This window comes from Balaenoptera acutorostrata, chromosome 14 (assembly GCF_949987535.1).
Source record: "Balaenoptera acutorostrata chromosome 14, mBalAcu1.1, whole genome shotgun sequence".
In the NCBI taxonomy this organism is placed as follows: Eukaryota; Metazoa; Chordata; class Mammalia; order Artiodactyla; family Balaenopteridae; genus Balaenoptera; species Balaenoptera acutorostrata.
Genome location: NC_080077.1, coordinates 29,126,587 through 29,150,702, shown reverse-complemented (window position 1 = coordinate 29,150,702; position 24,116 = coordinate 29,126,587). Strand labels below are relative to the sequence as shown.

Sequence of the window (24,116 nt, the reverse complement as noted above, 5' to 3'; positions counted from 1 at the left end):
GAGGAGAGGCAAAGCAGGAGCGAGACACAGAGGGGACACCCAACACAATGTGTTCCATGAACCATAAGGACTTCGCTGCTTCTGAAGCACAACCCAAGGTAAGCGCGAAATGGCCAGAGATCATAGGGTATGGAGTCTGAGAGCCCCGGGTTCAAATCCTTCCTCTGCCCCACACCATTTGTGTGACCTTGAACATGCTACTTAATCTCTGTAAACCTCAGATTTCTCCTCTGATTATTGCGGGATTCAGGAAAAAAGTGCTAGATATACCACTATTACTTAGTAAAAAGTCCATGCTCCTAAGAGGATGAGGCTAAGGATGAATAAAAGACAATTCATAAACAAGGTGCATGCCATACTGCTTACTAAAATTGCTTAACATTTATTGCTTCCTTTAGGATTAGTAAATTTTAAGTCTCCTGAGATACATACACTAAGAATTGGAATTGATTAGACTCCATTGTAGGAATGGATCAAACTCTCCTTGTTCTAAGTTTCCTCCAAAAGTAGTAGTTATTTTATTCTTCTTTGTCCTTATACAGATATATTTAGTGAGACCTACCATATATGCCTGCTCTGACAAACCCCATGTAAAGTACATCATCAACATTCACGGCCCCCTTGCATAATGAGGTACAGTCAATTACCAGTGAGCCATGCCCGTGTCTGATGGATGGGGAGACAATCCCTACAATCTCCCCAAAGGTAGAAATTATGGTGATTTGTTTCTCTTGGCTTTGTAGATTTTTTTTTTTTTTTTTTTTTTTTTACCGTATACTTGCAATTGAAAAAAATAAATCTGGTTATCTGTGAATTTCCAAGAATTTTATCAAAATGATGAAAACATACTATGAAGACACAAGTTAAGAGGAGCCTGATCGTTATCTGGCTTCCTTTTTGTGCCTTCCTATTCTTCAACTCTTCATTGAAAAGAGACAGCATCTCTTCACCAGAGGGTAAAAATACTGAGTACGGAGGATAAGCTATAGAGATAACCTTCTGCTGAGTCAAGACGTGGCTGAAATTTATGCCAGGGATTCCGTTCACCACACTGGACGACTGATTCTCCACAGCCAGGCATCAACCGTAACAGCTTCTCCATTGGCCAAGGTCAGTGTTTAATGGTGATGGTTTTGATTTCAGTGAAGAATTCATAAGAGTCCTTGGCTCCTTCTCTACCCACCCCAGAACTCTTCATCCCCCCGAAAGGCAGGTTCAGCTCTCTGATGAGCCAGCAGTTGGTCCAGACCAAGCCTGACTGTAACTTCTTGGCCACCCGGTGGACACGCCCCACGTTGCCTGACCACACCGTGGCAGCCAGTCCATATTTAACGCTGTTGGCTCTTTGAATCACTTCCTCTTCACTATCAAAGGGGACGACACACGTCACTGGACCAAATATCTCTTCCTTCATGCAGCAGGACTCGTCCTTAATGTCTGTTATCACCGTGGGAAGCATGAAGTACCCTGCTTGATTCCTGGGGGGGAGGTTTAACTTATCCACTCCCTCACCACACAGAATTTGGGCCCCTTCCATGCGAGCTTTCTTAATGTAACTTCTGACCTGGAGAGGTAAAAAACAACTTATCGTTTGTCTTCACACAAACCAGAGAAAATTCAAAATTTTTGAAGCATCAAGATGTATAAGGTCATTCCCCCCCAAAATCTAAGGTTGATTATATTTTCACTCAGCTGCTAAGTAAGCCTGAGTGCAGAAGTGTTCTAACTATTATCTCGGCATTCAGCCCTCATAGGTAAGAGGAGGAGAGTTTTTTATTTAATGTCTAAGTGCTAGGCATGCAGATAAATGCTTTTCTCACATTCTCACATAATTCTCTCAAAACAATTAACTGCGTATTATTATCCCCTATTTGCTGATTATATAGTTGAGCCTCAGAAAGGGTAGAGGGTTCAAACGGATAATAAACAGTAAAGCTAGAACTCACACTCAGGTATATTCAGTAGTTAAACACACAGACTAATATTTTCTCACTTTTGGGGAGACTGTGTCCATTGCAGAAAATGGGAAGTTGAATGGTGTATAAGACTTAATTAAAGGCCAGGGTGCCCTTCAATAGCTGAGCTTCCAGAACAAATAATTTCTAATGTCTCATCTCAGTACTGATTATATTGTGAAAATATATCTAGGTAATAGAGTAAAGCTCATAATAATGGGAAATAAATTATGTAATAAGTTGACCCAGTGACTCGGAGATAATGACAGATGGTTTTTAATATTGGTTATAGAAATGACTCATTATAATAATGGTATATCTATTTATATTTGAAAATGTTGTTGAGGTCACAATGATACACTCTTCTACCCTTGAGGGGCATTATAAGCATAGGAGAAGTAGAAAAGTAATCCCCAAAATTAGAAGTCTAAAACAACAGTCAAATAGTACATCAAAGGCAGGGTAAAGTTTGGAATGATATTTTGGAATCCTACGGATTATCATTTATCTATCTGAGCATTCTGCCCCAATATCAGATTAGTACTCCATTGTGGAACTATATTCATTGTAGAGCTATATGTTTGCCATGTAAAAATAAAAAGATAATGTTGTCTCATTATTAATTTTGCTTCAGTTTATAGAACACTTAATAAGCCTTGAAGTCAAAGATGTTTGAAAAATAGAGCATTTGGTAGAGCTTTATATTCTCCACTATTCCTCCTCCCCAACGTGAACAATGATCTCAAAGCTTTCCCAGAAAAGCTCTCGTTGAGTTTGTGGGTAGAGTCCACAATAGATCTGGACTTTTCTTTCCCCAACTCTCTTGCTCTTTTGAAGCAACCCGGTCACATTAATTAAAAGATGCCAGAGGCAGCATCCTGTGTGAACAAGGCGAGTGCACGTGAGTCTCCAGAGGCCCCTGCTGGATGCAGAGCCAGAACTTTTATCAGTGATTCAAACAGTGCAAGGAGCGCTCTGGTTTTAGATGATTATGTCTAAACAAAATTACATGATTCTCTCTTTGAAGCTCTTGGGATAATAAAATACCAGAAGTGTCAGTTTTCAAATTGTGAACTTATCAAATTATTTAACATATGAGTTACACACTAAACTGAATTTCTTTTCTAGAGAAAGTATCACTGGATGACACAATGATATCTACACTTGCAGCTCAGGAAAACCACTTTGTAACTGTTAATGTGCTATAAAATGCAATGAAATATTCTTATAAAACCTTTTCTTGAGAGGAGAGAGCAGAGAGTAGTTAGCACTTAATATTGAATAGTTTGGGCCATAAAATCAAAGCATAGAGGTTAGAAGAGTGGGCTCAGGAGCCCAGCAGTGCTCAAATCCCAGTTCCTCCACTTATCAGCTGAGGGATTTTAAATGCTCTACGCCTGGACTTCCCTGGTGGCGTAGTGGTTAAGAATCCGTCTGCCAGTGCAGGGGACACGGCTTCGAGTCCTAGTCTGGGAAGATCCCACATGCCGCAGAGCAACTAAGCCCGTGCGCCACAACTACTGAGCCTGCGCTCTAGAGCCCGCGAGCCACAGCTACTGAGCCCATGTGCCACAACTACTGAAGCCCGCACGCCTAGAGTCCATGCTCCGCAACAAAGAGAAGTCACCGCAATGAGAAGCCCGCACACCGCAACGAAGAGTAGCTCCCACTCGCCACAACTAGAGAAAAGCCCACACGCAGTAACGAAGACCCAATGCAGCCAAAAATAAATTAAAAAAAAAAAAAGCTCTATGCCTCAATTTCCTCACTGGAAAAATGGGATTGACTGTGCCACCTATTCATAGGGTTCTTGAGAGGACTAAATAAAATAATATACGTAAAATACTTAGTGTGATACCTGACACATAGTAAGTCTTTTGAAAGTCAGCTGCTGTCGTTTGTGTTGATGTTGCTGGTGATGGTGATGATGATGATGATATAATGCACGATCTGACACTCACGAGCTAAGAGACTTCAGGGATGCTCCCCACTGTGTATGTCGGGGTGCGGGGTTAACTGACAGAGGAGGATGGGAAACCGCAAGAGTGGACCTTAGTTAGACCTGAAGCCTGGCCTTATTGGGGGATATACCCGTGAACTTCCTCTGTGCTTCCCCCCGCCTCACTGTCAACACTCAAGGATTCTCTCCCTCTGGTTATTTGCATCTTTGGAAGGCTGGCCTAGAGCCAGATTCTCCAGACAGTCAAGCAGGGAAGGATTCTGGAGAGTCAAAAGAAAAACAAAAATGAAAACAAAAAGCAACCCTGTGAAATAGGCAAGGGAGATTTTTCTGCATTCCCTGAGGATAGAATCACCTGCCATTTCCTGTGGGTCCGTGCTGCCGTCCTGGGAACCTACGAAGTCACACTTGCACTTAGGAGCCCTTGGCCATTACAAAACAACTGTCACAGCCTCTAGCTGGATTCTTCTGTCACTGCATCACCATCTGTTGTGGCAATCCCACAGGATGGAAACAAAGATCCCGTGGCTAATTTGATTTATTTATTTATTCATTCATTCATTTATTTTTGGCTGTGCACGGCATGCAGGATCTTAGTTCCCAACCAGGTGACCAGGGATCAAACCCGCGCCCCCTGCGGTGGAAGCACGGAGTCTTAACCACTGGACCGCCAGGGAAGTCCCTTAATGTGATTTGGAGAAGACAGAGACCTACTGCAGAAGAGGAGGGGTGGAATGCAAAGATGGCAGCCGGCCCTTCCTTGGCTCGCAGACCCCAAAGCTTCCTGGCGAAAGGCGAGGAAAGACCACTGCCAGTGGAGTGTGCCTGCTGCCGCCTTGATCCCAGATCAAGGTTTGGCACACTGAACTGAAAAGAGTCACAGCCTGAAAAAGACACACATACACTTCCCAAGCTGCTTCCACTGGCTCCCTCTCAAAGGGCAGAGACACCTAGGGCTTCCTCACAAGACCTGAGCCAAAAGCCCCCCATCAGGGGCCCACCTGGTGAGAGACCCAGAGGGTAAAGCTGTGACTCCTTGCATCCGGGCACATGTGTTCTGGGCGGAGTAGTAAGGATGGCAGGTGTCCAGGGACCCTCTGAGCCACAGCAGGATGGTTCTGAGACTCTATACTGGGGAGGGGGCGGGGACCGTGAGCAGAGCTGAGAGGAGGGATCTACCTATAGGACCACAACCCAAGGGAAACCCCACAGCTACCCGAAGCTCTATGTGTGGTGGGATAATGGAAATACCATCTTTATTGTTCTTCCTTAAAAAATAAAAATAAATGGCTTATGATAAACACTATTTTTAAGTTTGTAACTATGAAAAACTATTTTTAACACCGTGCAAAATCTTCCCCCTTAGAAGCAATAGAACCGTGGAGCTTTCTGTGATGAACTACCATCTTTCCGAGATGGACCTCTTAAAAGGGCAGCGTATGAGCTCAGCACAACCGGGCTTTAAGTCACATCCTCTTGGCTGTCTCGTTATCATGGGGCATCATCTAAGGGGCACCCATAGGACCTTGATTACCATTCTCCACTGAAAGGAACCAGGGCTCAGTAGACAGAGGTCCTGTTGCCCGTGTGGGGCAGAACAACTCACATGGCCTGAGGCTGTTTGCTGTCAGAGAGCAGAAATGCTTCGGGGAGGGCCTGCGCTGGAGCTCAGGAGGGCATTGGGGGGGGGGCAGGCTAAAGAGAGGGCCCCTTTGGGCCAGCAGGGATACGCTGAGCATCACAAATATTGTATTAAAGCCCACAGGCGTTACAATACATTGAAACCTGGTGAGCCTGTATTTGACGCAAGTTCACTATGTGGGGAAAAAGGGACAAATAGTCAGAGTACAACAGAGAAAAGCCCTGACCACCAATAGGAGTCAATGAATGGCACCAGTGTCTCTCACACACAAAAGACGGGGGGCTACAAATCTTTCAACTGCTACAGGAAAGTCAAATACTTTGAGTTGTTTCACTGATACACCTCCCCTCATTGGGGAACTTAAATAGTTATTATAACAGTGCCCACGATGGAAGAACAGTTTCTCTGCTGAGTTGATAAAGAGAACTTTGAGTCTCAGGTGAATGGTGAATTGCAAAGGGGACCTTAGATGACACCATGGCCTGAGTCTACTGGAAGATGCTTCTGGGAAGTTAATCCTGTGCCACAGAAAGCATTTGGGAACATGCAGGAGGTTATTTTTCACCACTTATTTGCATGTGTGGGAAGGTAGCATGGATCCCTGTGTCTAGAACAGCCAGATAAGGGAGGACAAGGGAGCCTCTTGCACCTGGTGATGCCTCACTCCACGAGGGTGGGAACATCCACAACTGTGGGTCCACCACAGGCACTCTGGGGACAGCTGCCCATGTGCCTGCAGTCTTGTAGGTGAATTTGACTGGAGGAAAACACAGTCATGCTGGCCGGTCTCACTTTAAATAAATGACCACATATTTATTTAATGTGATCATAAATGATCACAGCTCCAGGTGAGCCCTTGGAGCTGCCCCGGCGACAACATGGTCACCTCGAAGCCCATTCTCTCTCCTGATCTCCTGCAAGACTATCTCACACCTTTTCCTCCTTCTTGAAACCTTCAACACCATCTCCCCTCCTCACCCTGCTTCCCATTTTACTGAGAAAACAAATAAGAAGAGACCAGCAAGACTGAGACTACACCTTCCCACCTACGGGCATCTGTGCTCCACACTACAGTGAAGGTAAAAGTTGAAAATGTAGTAAGTCTACCAAATCTGTGCAGTGTCAGAGAGTTCTTCAAACTTAAGTAAAGGCTCTGTCCCTCACTGGTTAACTGATAGGGGTGTATTACCATTACCCTTGGTTGGCCTGAGTTACTACAGCTGAAAATGAGGTCTTTTTAGCTCTGAAATTCTATGACTTATTTTGGAAGTCCCATCAGGTAATGAATTAAAATGACCTTGAAGACCCAAATTCCATAAGCCACCCAGAGAACATCAATGGCTTCTCCCACGGAGGCCCCCCCAACAAGTCACCCCATCAACGAAGGGCCGCATCATTTGGATTGGATTCGCACTTCTGGACTCCCGTTTGCTGTAAGCCAGAGGCAGAACCTTACTGCCTGGGGACTGACTGGGAACATCTACTGGTGGAAATCCCTGCCACTCTCAGCCCACATCATTCTCATCACCTGACCTTTATGCTCTGCAATTTGCCTTCCTCACTCTACTGGTGGCATCTCTTTACTGACTTCTCAAGTTCATTTATTTCATGTAGATGCTGCTTTAACCTGGACTACATTTGGGTATTCATCTCTAACATTTTCAGACTCTGTATCCAGAGACAATTTCCCACAGATCATAATTATTAAAAAATAGGGTAGTAATCAACAGTATTTCAAAGCACAGATGGTGTTATGCCTCGCGCTGAGCTCCCCTCAAAATAAGAACTCTTTCTGTAACTTACACACAGGGATTTACTTACTTTCTCCAAATGAGCTTTACTGATCAGAGCTCCCATGTCGGCTGATGGGTCAGAGGGAATGCCAACTTTCCACATTCTGGTAGCTTCTACAAACCTCTTTAAAAATTCACTATAGATGCTCTTCTGGACAAAGATCCTGCTGGTGCAGAGGCAAATTTCACCCTGCCAAGAATGACACATGAGGACAATGACAAAACAGGAGGGCCCACTCCTTCATGGATAGATCACCCTGCACTTCTGAGCACCTGTCACGTATCAGGCACTGGTCTGTACAATGGGAGACAGTGGTAAACAAGATGAAGTTTCACCACGTGGAATGCACTGTCTTATGGGGAAGACAGGCAACAGCACAAGTAAAGCTCAATGAACAATATAACTTCAAGTTGTGACCAAAACAATACAAGAAAACTAAGCAGAGAATGAGAATAGAAAGTAATGGGTGGGTGCAGCTTTTACTCCCTTTTATTAAAGGGAGTCCTGGAAGGCACTGGTGAACAGGGGGTATTTGAACTGACCCTTGATTGACATGAAGGAGCTGGATGGATGAAGATCTGAAGGAAGAGAATTCTCAGCAGTATATGTAAAGGACCTGCCACAGGAATGAGCTTGGAGTGTGTGAGGAAAGGCAGGAAGGTGAGTGGGGCTGAGGGTGGGGATGGAGGCAGGGACATGGGTCAGAGGGATGTAGAAGACGAAGGCAGGAGATGAGGAGCGAGGCAACATCACACAGGGTCTTAAAGGCTCATAGACTCACAGAGAGCTTGCATTTTATCTGCAGTATCATGAAAGGACCATGGAAGGCTTTAAGCAGCAAGACGATGGGATCGGATTTACATTTTAAAATGATCATTCTGGTAGCTGTGTGGAGAATAGAACTGGAGAGAATGAGAGTGGGAACAGGGGAATGTTAAGAGAGCTTTTCAGACATTCAGATAAGTGGAGGTAGCTTGGACCAGGCAGGATCAATGGAGATGAGAAAAGTGATAGGAGTCCACTGAGGTTAACAAATTCTTAAAGGGGCATGGGGCCCCAGAAGTGTAAGGAAACTGGCATAGATGCTCTGGAGAAGTGATAGGATTCAGGATAGATTTTAAAGATAGAACTAACAGGACCTGTTGGTGGATTAGTGAGGTATAAGGAAAAGAGAAAGTAAGAACAAGGATGAGTCCCAGATTTGGGGCCTGAGTCTCAGAGTGGATGGTAGTCTCTTCCCTGGAGAGGCAAACACAAGGCGGGGAGAGCAGAGGTACTGCAGGGAAAGGAGAGGGAGGGGAATCAAGAGTTCTGCTCTGCACAGGTTAAGTTTCAGATGCTACTGGACATCCAAGTAGAGGTACTGAGTGTTCCAGGGAGAGGCGCTAACAGATTTCTGAGTGAAAAATCATCCTTATCATCATTTGAACATAACATGTAATAGTTTACAAACCACATTCTGGACTTGTCAGTATTCTGTATGTATGATTGTACATACATGCATAAATAAATATTTTCATCACACTGATATTTCATCTTCACAACAACCCATCCAACAATCAGGAGAAACAAAGTTGCCCAAGGCTCCTCCATGACGTTAAGTTAAGAAACTTGCTTGAGACTGGTTCAGGTATTTATTTCTAAGTGTGTGAATGCATTTGGGATGCTTTGGGGAGGGATAATAAGGTTTCCAGGAGCTAGGACACCTGGACAGCAGGAAAAGACTGGGAAAGCTATAAATAAAGGAATGGGGAAGCTTGGAGAAGCAAAAAAGAAGTCATCACCCGATAAAAGCCGTGTAACTCAAGAAGAGGAGTTTGCTGCACAGGAGACGCCACAAGGCTTCTGAGTGACATTATGATTGAACAGATAGTCAATGGAGTAACACAATGTAACCATTCTCCTTGCACTGAAATAGTCCTGGATTGATTTACTCACCCCAGTTTTGCACTGTGATGCAACGGATCCAGCTTGACAGGGCTACTGAGTTAAAAACAAGCAAATAAACAAAGGGGAAGAAAAAACCCAGAGGACATACCTGGTTGGCAAAGCTGGACCTGACTGTTGTGGGGACACACTCTTCCAGGTTGGCATCTTCAAAGATGATGGCAGGATTCTTGCCCCCCAGCTCCAGCGAGAGCTTCTTGCAGTGGGGAGCACTCAGCTGTGTGATCCGCTCGGCCGTGGGCTGGCTCCCAGTGAAGGAGATGAGGGGCACCTCCGGGTGGGACACCAGGGCCTCGCCTACCCTGGGCCCCATTCCAAACACAATATTTACCACACCTGGTGGAACACCTGGATGGGAAGCAGTATCGGTTTCAGTGATTCTTCTCAGCATGTCGAGGACTTCAGGCTACATGGAGATTCTCCTTCAAAGTTCAACGGCGTGAATGGGGTTGGGAGGGAATGTTAATGGCTGTCTCTGGTTCAATAGCAAAACAAAGACTACAGCATCACTTCTGCCTATGCTATACCCCGGGAGGGATTTCTCCGGGGGCTTTGTCCTAGAAAAATGCAGGGTTGAACGTTCTATATATTTCATTCCATAGTACTGACGGGGCCTCAGGGGCTGAAGATACAAATACATCCTCAGGCAGGTCAGGCCCCAGGAGGGAGGAAAGCCCTGCTCCAAGCTGGCATCCGCGACTCACAGTTCAGTGGGCAAATGTGAAGAAGACGGAGCATTCATGCACTAAAGAAGCCAGAGAAGAGACTGACTACCTCGGCCCAGGGGAGCGAGGGAGGGCTCCCCCAGGAAGGTGAGTCTTGAGTTGAAGGTCCGGCTCCCCATGATATGGATGCACCATCAACCTCTAAGACTGACTGACCAAGAACACCCCCAAGTAGGTGCCCCAATCTTTTCTATCACGAAACTCTACTGCTCTATATCTGCATGTATTCATTTATGTGTTTTATGGATTTTCCTGTTCATGACATATCGACCACTAGAAGGTACTCCAGCTAAGAGCAGACATGGGGTCTGTGTTTTGCCTTTCGTTGCATCCTGTGCCATGGCCTACTTTGCCATATAGAATGAATACCCATTAAAAAAATTTTTTTAATGCAACACATTTAAAATAAATTAATGATAGCCATTATCAAAAAATCTGGAAACAATAAATGCTAGTAAGGGTGTGGTGAAAAGGGAACCCTCCTGCACTGTTGGTGGGAATGTAAATTGATACAGCCACTATGGAAAACAGTACGGAGGTTCCTTAAAAAACTAAAAATAGAACTACCATGTGACCCAGCAATCCTACTACTGGGCATATACCCTGAGAAAACCATAATTCTAAAAGAGTCATGTACCACATTGTTCATTGCAGCTCTATTTACAATAGCCAGGACATGGAAGCAACCTAAGTGTCTATCAACAGATGAATGGATAAAGAAGATGTGGCACATATATACAATGGAATATTACTCAGCCATAAAAAGAAACGAAACTGAGTTATTTGTAGTGAGGTGGATGGACCTGAGTCTGTCATACAGAGTGAAGTAAGTCAGAAAGAGAAAAACAAATACTGTATGTTAACGCATATATATGGAATCTAAAAAAAAAAAAAAAAAGGTACTGATGAACCTAGTTGCAGGGCAGGAATAAAGATGTAGACATAGAGAATGGACTTGAGGACACGGGGTGGGAGGGGAAAGCTGGGGCAAAGTGAGGTTAGCATCGACATACACACACTACCAAATGTAAAATAGATAGCTAGTGGGAAGCAGCAGCATAGCACAGAGAGATCTTGTCAGTGCTTTGCGATGACCTAGAGGGGTGGGATAGGGAGGGTGGGAGGGAGGCTCAAGAGGGAGGGCATATGGGGACATACGTATGCATATGGCTGATTCACTTTGGTGTACAACAGAAGCTAATGCAGTATTGTGAAGCAATTATACTCCAATAAAGATCTATTAATAAATAAATGAATAAATAAGTTAATGAAAAAGAAGATATAATGCTACATATGTATGCTATTAAAATAATTTTAATGAGAATAAAAAATAAAAATAAAACATTTAAGGAGTACCAGTAAACGCTCACATTTTTGGGGTCATAATAACCCACTTCCTGTGGGCTGGTCATTGTTGTAAGTGGGCTACACCCTTTAGATCTCCCAACAGCTCTGTGAGGTATGTCGTATTAATACATTGATTGATTACGTTTCCTTGAGCTCCGATGTTAATAAGTTAAGAGCTATCTACTGGCCAGTATTTCTCAGAACCATTTTGCCATTTGATCCAGACATTAATGAAATTTTTCTAGATAAATCTGCCTTCTACCTTTAAAAGATTCTGGTTATAAGGGAAAGAAGGCAGTTTAATTGGCAAATAACAATTCAGTAAAACTCAGAGTAGGTGGCTAAGAGACAGCAAAGGGAAGGAAGCCCCTCCAGTGCCAGGATGTGCCTGGGTCACAACGAGGAAAATTTTAAGCTTAAATAGAGCAGAACCAAAATTAATAGGAAGGGCCAGAAATCTGCCGTCAGTGGACACTTCAGGAATGAGAGCAAACGTTTGGTGCCCCCAAGAGAAAAAAAACAAATATTCTAGGGCTCCCAAAGAGGTATTTATGGTGTACCTATATAAATATTCGATGATTTTATTTCAAAGGAAGTTCATTTACCAAGTCTGTTTGAATGCCCCGGACTAGAGGAGCTAGCTGTTGAAATACCCAGAATGCCTTAGCAGGTCATTTTAGCTTTCTTTTCTTACACTATTGCAAGCTTCTCTTAGAGTGCTCTAAAGCAGAATTAAGTGATGTAATTCACACTCCCTCCCAGCATCCCAGTGGAGAAACTGAGGGCTCATGTCAGGGGCAACTGGACCATCACACTCTCAGTGTTTGTTGGAGGAGGAAAGTTTGGCAAAGCCAGCCCAGGGAGGGAGAAGGGATGGGAGGGAGGGAAGGACTGTTTTGGTACAATAGGTTTATTCATTCACAAGAATAAGAGCAATGCTGGGTAAATAAATGGAAACATAAAACTCTCATGCAGACCAGGTTCTGGGTTATATGAAAGAGGAGGGTGATTAGAAAAGAGAAATCACCATAGATCAAGATGTAGCTGAGGGGCTTCCCTGGTGGCGCAGTGGTTGAGAATCTGCCTGCTAATGCAGGGGACACGGGTTCGAGCCCTGGTCTGGGAGGATCCCACATGTCGCGGAGCAACTAGGCCCGTGAGCCCCAACTACTGAGCCTGCGCGTCTGGAGCCTGTGCTCCACAACAAGAGAGGCCACGATAGTGAGAGGCCCGCGCACCGCGATGAAGAGTGGCCCCCGCTTGCCGCAACTAGAGAGAAAGCCCTCGCGCAGAAACGAAGACCCAACACAGCCAAAAATAAATAATTAATTAATTAAAATAAAAAAGATGCAGCTGATTTTAGGAGTGAGTGGTCTCTGGAACACGGCTCTGTGGCACCCTCCCCAGCTCCCTGTGTATCCAACACAGGATCAAAGCAGAGCGGAGGCCCCACGTCTATCTCACACCAGGGCACCGGCAGTCAAGAGGCAGGGAAGAAAAACACCTTGGACCTTTGCAGATACTAGAGATTCAATTTTGCAAAGAAAGGGATAGAATGCGGCCTCTTTTGTAAGGGAGGGATGGCACGTTCTGGGACAGGAGGGAGGTAGGGATGTCCATATCATGCACCTTCCAGAGGCCTAGGGCAGCCATCGACATCATCCCAAAGGCCTAGGCTGGGTGGCCTCATTCCTCCATAGGATACAAGGGAAATGGGCAGCTAAACTAGGGTCATGAGGCCCAATGCTCTTCCCTAAACGGGCACAATCTAACCTGTCATCTAAACCCTGGGGTAGGAACTGGCTCAACTTTCCTGGAAGCCAATGTGTATGTTTTTGCTTTGAGAGAAAAGGCATCCAGGAGAGAGACGGGCTCTTACCAACCACCCCTTCTATGGATCTAAGTGAGCCCAGCAACACCTCCTCTGTGGGCTTGAAGGAAGCGAGCACAGCAGAGGCTGACAGAGCCTGTTCCCCACCACCTGCCCATCATTCCCACCCAGGCTGGGCAGAGACATGAGCTGAGGGCCTAACAGTGAGGGGCTTCCTGTGGGTTACAAGCTAGAGCCTCCTGCCTGCGACCTTCCAACCCTGGTGCAGTGTTGGCTGAACACTCCAGGCGAAACCGGGAACACACCCTCCATGTTTCAAACCATCAGCAGAAGGAGGACAAGGAACCATAGTGAATCAGCATCTCAGCAGTGGTTCCAAATGCAGGGAAAACTGAGGGGTGTCTATTCAATTCTCTTGAACATGGGCTGTTTCTCTTAGGCATTCTATAGCTGTGCAAACCAGAGAGGTACCTAGCAATATTCTTCTTTTCATCAAAATCCACTTGTGGTTCAAACGTAGGATTTAAACTGACTATTGGAGACACTGTCTGAGGCAGGCTGGTGTCTGAGTTGATCAAGCTCTTTAAGCCGTTTGCTGTACTGCTATCCTGTGCTCAGGGGACTGCCCGTGGAGCCCCTGCAGGAAGGAGCTGTCCTACAGGATGAATAAAGGAAGCAGTGGGCACGAGCCCCGTGGTCGAAGGGGATTTCTCAGAAGAGAATCAGGGAAACAAAAAATCAGAGATGTCCCTGGGATCTGTTTCGGTGCTGAGCAGATTTCTATCCAAAATAACTTTTCAAATGTCAGTGACCCTACGGTGGCTGAAGCCTACAAAACGTACATCTCCAAAGCCAACCGCGTGCCCCCCCTTAAACCGCATCTCCCGGTTACCTGCTTTCTCCAGGAGTTTGCACATCATCCACGCGGTCACAGAAGTCAGCTCGCTGGGCTTGGCTATCACAGTGTTGCCAGCAGCGATCGCTGGAGCCATCTTCCAGGTCAGCAAGTAGAGGGGCAGATTCCAGGGACTGATCAGACCAGCTAACAGAGGATAACAGAAGCATTGCCAGCAATAACATGCCCCTCAAAGCAGATGGGCCAGACAGGCTTTAGGAATGAAAACTCCTTCATGCTACACCAAACTTCAGCTTACTCTTCCAAAATCCCAAAATTTTGTAGCCAACTTCAGGGAACTAATTCTAAACTGTATTACAAGCAGCTGTACCTTTTAAAACTATAATCAGTACAGTTTACTCTTTTCTTGATGACTTACAATTATATTTATGAACAACAGCAATATAAGTTCTGGGGCTAAAAGACTGTCACCTGTCCCTAAACATTCTCAGAATGTGATCAGTTTTGAGATTTGTAGACTGATCTCTGCACTGTTTAAACTTCTCCCTCCTCATTATCAAACAGGCCAGCTACTATTTCTTCTAAATTTCTCCATCTCTGTTTCTAATCTCTTGTGGATTGAGACAGAAAATCTCAAGCTGTTCAGAATTTTTTGTAAAATAAGAGCAATAGGTTCTGAGACTGTGAAATCCATTTTAGCTAACCCAGAGTATTTTTTAATAAAAAAAAAAAAATCTTTCTAGGTTCTCATCTGTACCCTGACCAGATAGGTTTGCTGGGTAAGTAACAGAATCAACATCTACAGTGGGTCTCCATGTAACATTCTGAAACCACCTAGGCTTCTGACCATAAAACGTGTAAAAATAAAACCTACATTATGAATAAGTAAATGGATTCACCTTATTTTATACTCTGCCCTCAATCCTGAGCTATGAAAGTGAATATAGTTTACATTATTAAATTTCCCACTGAAAAATCTGCTCTTTAGGGGATAATATTTTTGCAGCATAATGTACTAGCATACTTCTTAGGAGGAGGTTTGAGCTTTTTTAATGCCTTGAAAATACCATTTCTGAAGGGCTCAGGTAAAATGTTCCATTTTCTTCCCCTTTAACTTACCTTCTTTTATTCTATCATAAAATATAACTAGTAAAATATGGACGGTGGTTGTTTTTTTCTCAGAGGAAACAGTGACATCTAGTGGACATTTTTAGTTATTGCAGATATTTATATGTCCTCTAAAGGGCAAGAAGCAGAGAAATGAAAGAGGGAAGTAGATAATCCAGTCAAGGCTTATTTACCATGTACCTGGCACTGTTCTAAGTGCTCTACACTTACTAATTTACATAATTCACATAAAGATATATAAAGATAAAATTAAACCATCCTCCCAGTTTCCATCTCAGGATACTGAAACACACAAAAGTTAAATCATTTACCCCACACATAACCTAAAATCTATGATCTTAACCACAACGCTCTCTGGAAATAATTTTTTTTTTTTAATTACAAGTGACAAAAAGTCCTGGGTTGTGAATTTATAATCAGTATCATTCTTTTTTTCTGTGATTCCTCCAGAACAATGTTCCAGGAATAACTAAGGAATTTGACACAAAGGAAATAAACTAGAATTGGATTTTTAAGGGCAATTAAATTTCAGATAAAGTAGAAGAAATTTCTACTTTCCTTTTTTTTAAGTCTATTCCTTTAGATCAATTCTACAGGGCTGACTGAGCAACTCTACGTGCAGCTGTGGTCCAGGCTTTCACTGCAGCACCTACCGATGCCCACGGGGGTCCGCACCGTGTAGTGGAGACAGCCCAGGTGGTCCATCTGTGTGCACTCGGACGTGTGGTGCAGGATGGAGGAAGCGAAGAACCGGAAGTTCTGTACAGACCGGGGAATGTCCATGGTTCTCGCCAGGGTTAGGGTTTTCCCTATAAGAAGTCAACAAGGCACTGTCAGTGTTCTTCACCTCGGACTGGGAGGAGGCAATACCACACACGTATCCTAGCTCACACTGAAGTAGCCTCTGTTTCTTCCAGCCTGGGATGCGCATTCCTTGGTTACAGAGAGCGTTGATCATAGTTTGATAAAACTATGAAACAATTAGATGTGAGGTTATAAGATGAAGTAGAGGGGGTTAGAGTTGAGTCAAATAATCTTGTTTTGTGGACTGAACAATTCATAACTATCATCAGGAATTTGCCAGATGCTATCACTTCACCCACACCAGCTCTTTCAATTCAAAATCACCAAGCTTTGGACATGCTACAGAGGGGTTGGAATAATGGGTGTTAAGACAGCTGTATTTGCACATCACCAAAAAAGCACGTGATGATATTAACTGTCCCCTCAACACACAGTGGAGTCACTAAGATGGACACATGGCAGAACCACTGATGGGAACCTGGCACAGGATGCTGTGTGGCCCTTGCTCACCCATCATGTGCCCCATGCACATCCTAGATATATGCTTACATGGATTGTTCCTTAGTTATCTTTAGTGATACAGGGAGACTCTGCAGTGTCAGGAAGCATTTTCTTCTTAAGGGTTTGGAGTCAGGCTGCTTCTTAACTTTAGGCTGCTTTACAGCACGCATATAAACTAAAAAGATCTTGGCCTTTTCTAACAGATATCATTACAAAGATTTACAGACATTTACTCCATTACCCTGACTTCTGGGAAGCAGTTTAAAAAATTGGGAAATTGTGTTGGGAGTGGAACAGTGACCAACATATCTGAAATCTTTCTAAAAAACTGTGTGACTGCTCTTGAAGTCATCTTTGCTTTTAAAAAACAAACTTATGTTTACCGAAGGGGAAAGGAGGGGGAGGGATAAATTAGGAGGTTGGCATTAACATATACACACTACTATATATAAAATAGATAACCAACAAGGACCTACTGTGTAGCACAGGAACTATATTCAATATCTTGTAATAACCTATAAGGAATAAGAATCTGAAAAAGAACATATATATGTATATATACATACATATATACATATATAAGATAATCTGAAGAGCTGTCACATGTATATGTGTATGTATATATCTATATATATATATCTGAATCACTGTGCTGTACACTTGAAACTAACATATTATAAATCAACTATACTTCAATTGAAAAATAAATATCATGCCACAACTACTGAAGCCCGTGAGCCTAGAGCCCGTGCTCTGCAACAAAGAGAAGCCACTGCAATGAGAAGCCCGCGCACCGCAACGAAGAGTAGCCCCCGCTCGCCACAACTAGAGAAAGCCCGCGCACAGCAATGAAGACTCAACGCAGCCAAAAATAAATAAATAATTAAATTTTTAAAAATAATAAATGAATCACGTAGTGAAAAGAAAAGAAACAAAAAAACAAATTTGCTTTGAAACTCTCTACTTAGAACTAGTGGAGGGTTGCACCCTCAGCCCTCGTTCTTCCTCTCTCCCCATATCCATGCCCTTTGCCATACATCTTTGCAGTTCCCTCCACCAAATATACAGTGTATTTATTTCCCTGCCTCTTGAACTTGCGTTGGGCCTTGACTTGCTTTGGCCATCAGAATGAAGCAGAAGCGGGCCAGCTGCAAGCCTCGGCCTTCGGAGGCCTTGGCTGGTTTGGTTTTCCATCCTCTACCACTGCTGTGAGAAGCACTTGGGTGGGCTAGTTGATGGGTCCAAGGGGCTGGGTGGGGTAACATGAAGAAAGTGTCCTGAGTTCCATCCACACGGTTAAGAGGCAAGAGATCAACTGACAACCTGGAATGAGCATGTGAACCGCCAGGAAGATAGTGCGTGCACTTCCCATAAAGAAGGGACAGCGGCGCTAAACCCCGACTCCGCTAGAGAGAGCGAGCGTGGGAAAGAGGGAAGAGGCCGGCACAGGTGCCTCTCACCTTGGTCCCTGGATTCAGCCTGGGCCAGCTCCTCCAGGGACTGTTCCAGCAAATCCGCCAGCCGCTGCAGCACCTGCGAGCGCTCCTGGGGGCTCCGGGAAGACCAGCCCGGAAAAGCTGCTCTGGCGGCCTCCACCGCGGCTTCGATCTCGGAGGAGCAAATGGAAGAGGGTCGCCTTAGACTGTTGCTGCCGAGGGTTGGATGAATCCAGAATCCACAGGTCCGTACATGCCTAACGTTTTTTCTGCCTAATTTCAAGTATTCGACACTCCCAGTACTGAGTCGCCCACAAAGTGGTATTTATATGACCAGCAAAGCCGGGGCACCCCCCAAAAAGAAAAATGCTCCATTTTGACCAAGGTATCCAGAATGTGGCGATAAGAGAATCTATTTGAGTAGCAGGTATACGTTTTCAATAATTTCAAAATATAGAAAATTTCTGAATATCATATGAGAAAGGAAACTTAATTAAGATGTATGGAATCTCTAAACTCTTTTTGACATACTTGATAAAGTCTAAAAGTTTCTTCGAAATCACACCCCGGACTGTCATTTTCACTTGGAATGACTGATCATATTATTTATTTATTGACTAATTTTTATATATAACGGAATGTGCTAAATGCTTTACACAAATTATTTCATTAAATCCTTTTTAAAATTCTGTAACATGAGTATTGCTAAGCCTGTTTTACAGATAAGGAAACTGAAACACAGAGAGCTCAAGTAATTTGCCAGAGGTCACACAGCTAATAAGTGGCAGAATCAGGATGCAAACCCAGATCTCTGTGGCTCCCAAGACCACGGCTGGCCTGCTATGGCATAACCACAGTCCAGTCCCCTGCCTGGCTCCGCCCAATGGAAAGGTCCTCTGTTGGAGAAGAGGGCATCTGGGGTTGAACAGATAGCTTGGGGACCTGGTTTTAGAGCTAAATCCAAAAGGAAACAATGTATAGGAAGGTATCAGCAAAGCCAGTTCATGGAGGCAGAATGAATTATCAGGGCTTCTGCTGTCTTTCTCCTCTCTTAGGCAAACGTCTAAGCAATGTCTTTTCCAGAGATGGCAAATCCAGAGGCTGTGTCTCTCCCTTCTCCTCGCTCACATGCATGACACTTATAATCACTCACAGCTTTCTTCCACTACTGGACCCAGGCTCAGTCTCAGAATCTTTTTCCACAAGCTTCCGGCATCTTTCTTGTATTACCTGATCTGACAATTCAACTGCCCTATCACCCCAAATTGGATCTACATGCCTTCTCGTTTTCTTTATGTGAACAAAGTCGCTTTCAGCTGAGCTAAAATAGGTATAAAAGGATTCTCATTTTAATTACAAATGTCTGGAAAGTTGATGGTTGACGCCCTGCTGCCAGTCAACAAGAGGAGGGTTCCTACCTACAGCAGTCAACGTCAAATCTAATCTTCCTACAGTTGTCGATGCAAAACTCTGATCTTTTAGAAAAGCAGAAAACTCAAGTCCAGTCATATTTTCTAAGTTGTCCCATGTCACATGTCCTACATCCATTTAATGTAGAACACATATAATGTACTACATACAATAATATTAGCAAAAGATAATACTTATAAAGCATTTACTATATGCCAGATGCAAAGGGCTCTACATATATCAGTCTGTTTAATCTTCAGAACAACACTCTGAAGTAGGTATTATTATTATCCCCATTTTATAGATGAGGAGACTGAGGCACAGGGAGGTTCAGCTGTAGGTCAAGAACATAGGTATTAAGCGGTGCAGCTGATCTCTGAAGCCAGGCAGTCGGACCCCAATGCTACAGTGCAAATGCTACTGCGAGTGTGTGTGTGACCACTAATCTAAGCATGCTGTGATCTGAAAAATAAGGATGATGATAGAGTCTTATTTATAGGTTATGACTCAGATTTGGGACAATTTGTGTTCAGTGGCTTAGTGAATGCACAGCACAAAGCAAACGCTGAATGAATGGGAGTCCTGTTGACAGACTGGCAGCACTTTCTGTGAGTGACTTTTGGGGAAATTGGGCATGTGGCTTGCATGGTAACCATATTTTTCAAGCCAGAAAAACCTGGGATTTATGGTATCAGATGGAATGTTTGCAAGCTGGATTGCTGGGAATTCCAAAATATCTATTCCTCTGCGAGCAGGTGTATCCATCCCTCATTCTCTCTTCTGCAAGGGCTGAGCCATTCATTAGCTGCAGAAAATATTTCACCTGAATTTGGCATACTTGTCCATTTTAACTTTACTTTGGAAAGGACTCTGAGACAAGGAGGGCTGGAAAAGCTGGATTTCCCACATCTATCCCAGGTCATTTGAAGCAAACAAAATTGCAGGTTACAGTTTAACCAACAAATTAGCCAATATTTGCAAACTTTAATCCAAAAGTCTAAAGGTTTTTTTTTAATGCAAGACAGATTTAGAATATTATTAACAGTAGAGAAAGAATAGCTTAGTTCTTTTTTTAAAAAAACCTTGCATATAATACTCATTTACATATGAAGGCTACAATTATCTTTTAAATAATCTAGTTCTTTGTGCCTTAAAAAAATAAATTAAAATCCATTTAATTTGAGCATAAATCCATTTAGATGAGTATACATTCATCAGCCACATTTATCACCCCAAATATATTTATACTCTCAGTGCAATAACTAATCAAATATATCTCAAATATTTTACAAAACTCCTCAATAATATTAATTCTACATCACTGAAAAAAAGTTTTAATGTGTGCACCATTAAGTACTTTGAGTAAGAAAAAGTAGTGTTAAATTTAACTTCAAAAATATGCAGGAATTTGATTCTGCATTTCATCATTCAAATGATTGGTTTTACTTTACTAGATATTTTGAAGACATGAAGAATTATTACAGGATAATATAGAATAAATCCCTGGGTTTTAAAATTTTGTTAATTTTTGTGAAGTAATGCCTTTTTTGGAAATCCATGAATATAATGGCAAATTTAGGCAACACTTGGTTGAGAAAAAGGGTCACTTAGTAATACTGATCATTCTTACAAATAATGCTTTTTACTAGGCACCCATCAAGGAATGTCTGTGAGTTGTGGCTTTGTGTTAGGCTACCTGGATTATTTGTTTCTGCATATGGTAACCTGAGATTGGTGCCGTGTATCATATATACCCGATTACAAAATAAACCTTCCTAGAACTAAAAATCTTTCTTCTGCTGATGTTTAACAATCCTACACCATTTCTCAATCCCCTTTGCTCCCAGAAAATTAAGTTACCATAAATCACCAACAGGCAAAGTAGATTTCAGTCTTCTCTGAGTGAATATACTCACCTCTTCTTTTCCACTGTTTGGCACTTGGCAGTACACTTCCCCTGTAGAGGGATCATAGGAATCTAGGTATGAGCTACAAGGTAAAAATTTCCCATCTATGAAATTTTCCAGCATCAAAAGGGCCCTTGTTCCAGCCGTAGGAGAGGACATGCCTGCCCTTCCCCTTGGCGTTGCTCAGGGAGGCTATCCCCCCACTCTCCCGACTCCTGACTTAGTCTCCTCCTCACTTCCAGCCCCAGTGACCCCATCTGCCAATCAGTGCAAGTGGGAGGTGACCTGACATTCTCCGAGAGTTTTTCAGTCTCCAAACTCCGAATGAAGAGAGTTCCCAAATATTTCACAGCTGTCCAGTACGTTGTGAGAAATGGATAATAATATGTTAAAGAAACATCAGCTTATGTGTTCATGGCCCTTTAAAATGGTCAAAAGGCATCTGTGTGTATCATTTTATTGGATTCACACTATAAACTATTCACTGCTCGAACATTGATTAAGTGCCAGGCCCTGAGGCAGGTCTTCACATGAATTTACTCATTTATTCCACACAACAATCCTATAGAAAGTAAAGGTCATTACTTCCCCTCTTTTGTCCTCGGAGAGGTGAATTTGTCCAAAATTGCATAGCTGGTAAGGGTCCTTTTGTCTCCAAATCATGTGCTTTTTCCTCAGTGCATCACTGCCCTCACCCTCCGAGGTGGCTGAAGGCAGACTTTCTCTTTCCATCACCCACCAGTTTCTCTCTGCCTTGGCTGCCTTGTTGCTGAACTGTCCATCCTAAAACCAGGGCTGCCACCGCAGCCCACATCTTCCCAGATGTACCATGAAGATGACGGTATCAGCCCAAACTATATACAATGTATGTAACACACCCAGGACTCATGTCCATGATGTATATAAGAAGTTCTACAAATTGGTAAGAGACATGAACAACGCCATAGAAAGGTAAGCAAAGGATATGAAAAAGCAACTCATAGCAAAGGGAACACAGTGGGCTAATCAGTGTGTGAAAGGATGCTCCGCGTCACAGTTAATCAGGGAATGTGAGAGACAAAGAAGACTGGAAAAGTTTTGTTTTTTTTTAAAATTGAAGTATAGTTGATTTACAATGTTGTGTTAGTTTCAGGTGTACAGCAAAATGATACATATATATATACACACTCTTTTTCAGATTCTCTTCCCTTATAGGTTATTACAAGATATTGAGTAGAGTTCCCTGTGCTACACAGTAGGACCTTGTTGCTTATCTATTTTATATATAGTAGTGTGTATCTGTTAATCCAAATTCCCAATTTATCCCTCTCCCCTTCCCCTTTGGTTACCATAAGTTTGTTTTCTTTGTGAGTCTGTTTCTGTTTTTTAAATAAGTTCACTTGTATCATTTTTTTAGATTCCACATATAAGTGATATCATATGATACTTGTCTTTGTCTGACTTACTTCACTCAGTATGATAATCTCTAGGTCCATCCCTGTTGCTGCAAATGGCATTATTTCATTCTTTTTGTGGCTAAGTAATATTCCATTGTGTATATGTACCATATCTTCTTTATCCATTCATCTGTCAATGGACATTTAGGTTGTTTCCATGTCTTGGCTATTGTAAATAGTGCTGCCACATTTATTTCATTTATTTCACCATTAATTTACTAATACATACTCAAGTGGTTTCAATGTGAGAGAGAGAAAAGGGATCTTCTGAAAGCTAAAAGCTGGCCTGGCACTCACAGCTGGGCCATGGTGTTCTCCTACTGAACACTGACAATTCCTAAATCTCTGACATCAGACAAGGTTATTCTGTGCTCCTTATGAAGTGAGATAGTGTCGTCACACCTGAGCACAGACCAAAAGGCACCGTATCGCCCTCTTGTGGTCAATATGCATGACTGCTGCTGCTTTACTGCGTTCCATTTCTCCTACCCCCTAGATGAAAATTGATACCCAACTGCAGAATTACTCCCACTTTCTGACAGTGCCCAGTCCAGAAGAAACCCCTGCTCACCTGAGCCCTCCCTCCTCATTACCTACATGTGCTCAATTCTTCACACCTTCTTATGAGAAGCACCTAGACTCCACGGCGGTCTCTCTGGCTGCAACAAGCATCAAAAAAAAATAATTTTGACTACGGTTGTGTCCTCGTGGTCTTTGACTGATGACATCAACAAATGATGGGCACCAACATATGCTTGCTAAAGAATTTTCTACCATGATGTCCCCAGTCTTAAAGTGTTCAACTACCTCTTCATGATCTGGACATTTTAAATCCTGCCTCCCCAATCCCTTCACCCTCTCCCAGAAGGACATCTTTTGAGACTCTTACCCCGCCTATAAATAACATCATATGAGTGATGAATTTGTGAGTTTCAGTCCCTCTAACTTTGAGTTTTATATATTTAGCTCCTGTGTCCCTTTGTCTTTTGGAATTTAGCGCTGCAGAAAAGACTAAAGCTAATTTTTTGTTTCTTTGAAGATGACTTTTGGGGGAATTTTGTTTTGTTTCCAAGATTGGCTTAATCTCGTTGAAATTCCTTTGTGATGTTTTACATAAAATATGGTGCAATCTTGGGTTCTTCCTGTTCATCATTTTCACCTACCTGCATTCTAGGAGTGGTTTCCAAGGACAACCTCTACATCATCAACCCTTCTGCAACTGTTATCTATTTTACAGGCTTCACTGAATGTTTAAATTTTGCTATTATGATTTAGCCTTCCATGTAGTCTCTTCTAACCTGTTCTGATTCTTTTCTCAGCTCAGCAATATCCCCTTACATCTCACAGACACCATGCAGCAGTTATTGAAAGAAAACTTTTGTTTCCTGCAATACACCTGAAAGTAAGCTTTTTGCCTGCATGTGCTCAGGTACTACC

The 24,116-nt window shown here is 43.1% G+C and overlaps 1 protein-coding gene across 1 annotated transcript; it reads right to left on the bottom strand.

Annotated features, from left to right (window-relative positions):
- Positions 1-362: 362 nt before the first annotated feature.
- On the bottom strand, positions 363-21,438 carry ALDH8A1 (aldehyde dehydrogenase 8 family member A1). Its single transcript, XM_007190901.2, has 7 exons — positions 21,253-21,438; positions 17,951-18,098; positions 15,839-15,994; positions 14,094-14,243; positions 9,390-9,646; positions 7,379-7,540; positions 363-1,564 (listed from the first exon to the last, which is right to left on the bottom strand). The coding sequence occupies exons 1-7, from the start codon at positions 21,400-21,402 to the stop codon at positions 1,112-1,114; spliced, it is 1,476 nt and encodes a 491-aa protein (XP_007190963.2). The 5' UTR covers positions 21,403-21,438; the 3' UTR covers positions 363-1,111.
- Between the last annotated feature and the right edge of the window lie 2,678 nt (positions 21,439-24,116).

Excerpts from the sequence above, each read along its gene's own strand:
- ALDH8A1 (XM_007190901.2), bottom strand. The coding sequence starts at position 21,402 with ATGTCCTCTCCTACGGCTGGAACAAGGGCCCTTTTGATGCTGGAAAAT. Across the intron at positions 15,995-17,950 it reads GGCTGAATCCAGGGACCAAG|GGAAAACCCTAACCCTGGCG; the intron begins GTGAGAGGCACC and ends GACTTCTTATAG. Across the intron at positions 7,541-9,389 it reads GGTCCAGCTTTGCCAACCAG|GGTGAAATTTGCCTCTGCAC; the intron begins GTATGTCCTCTG and ends CATTCTTGGCAG.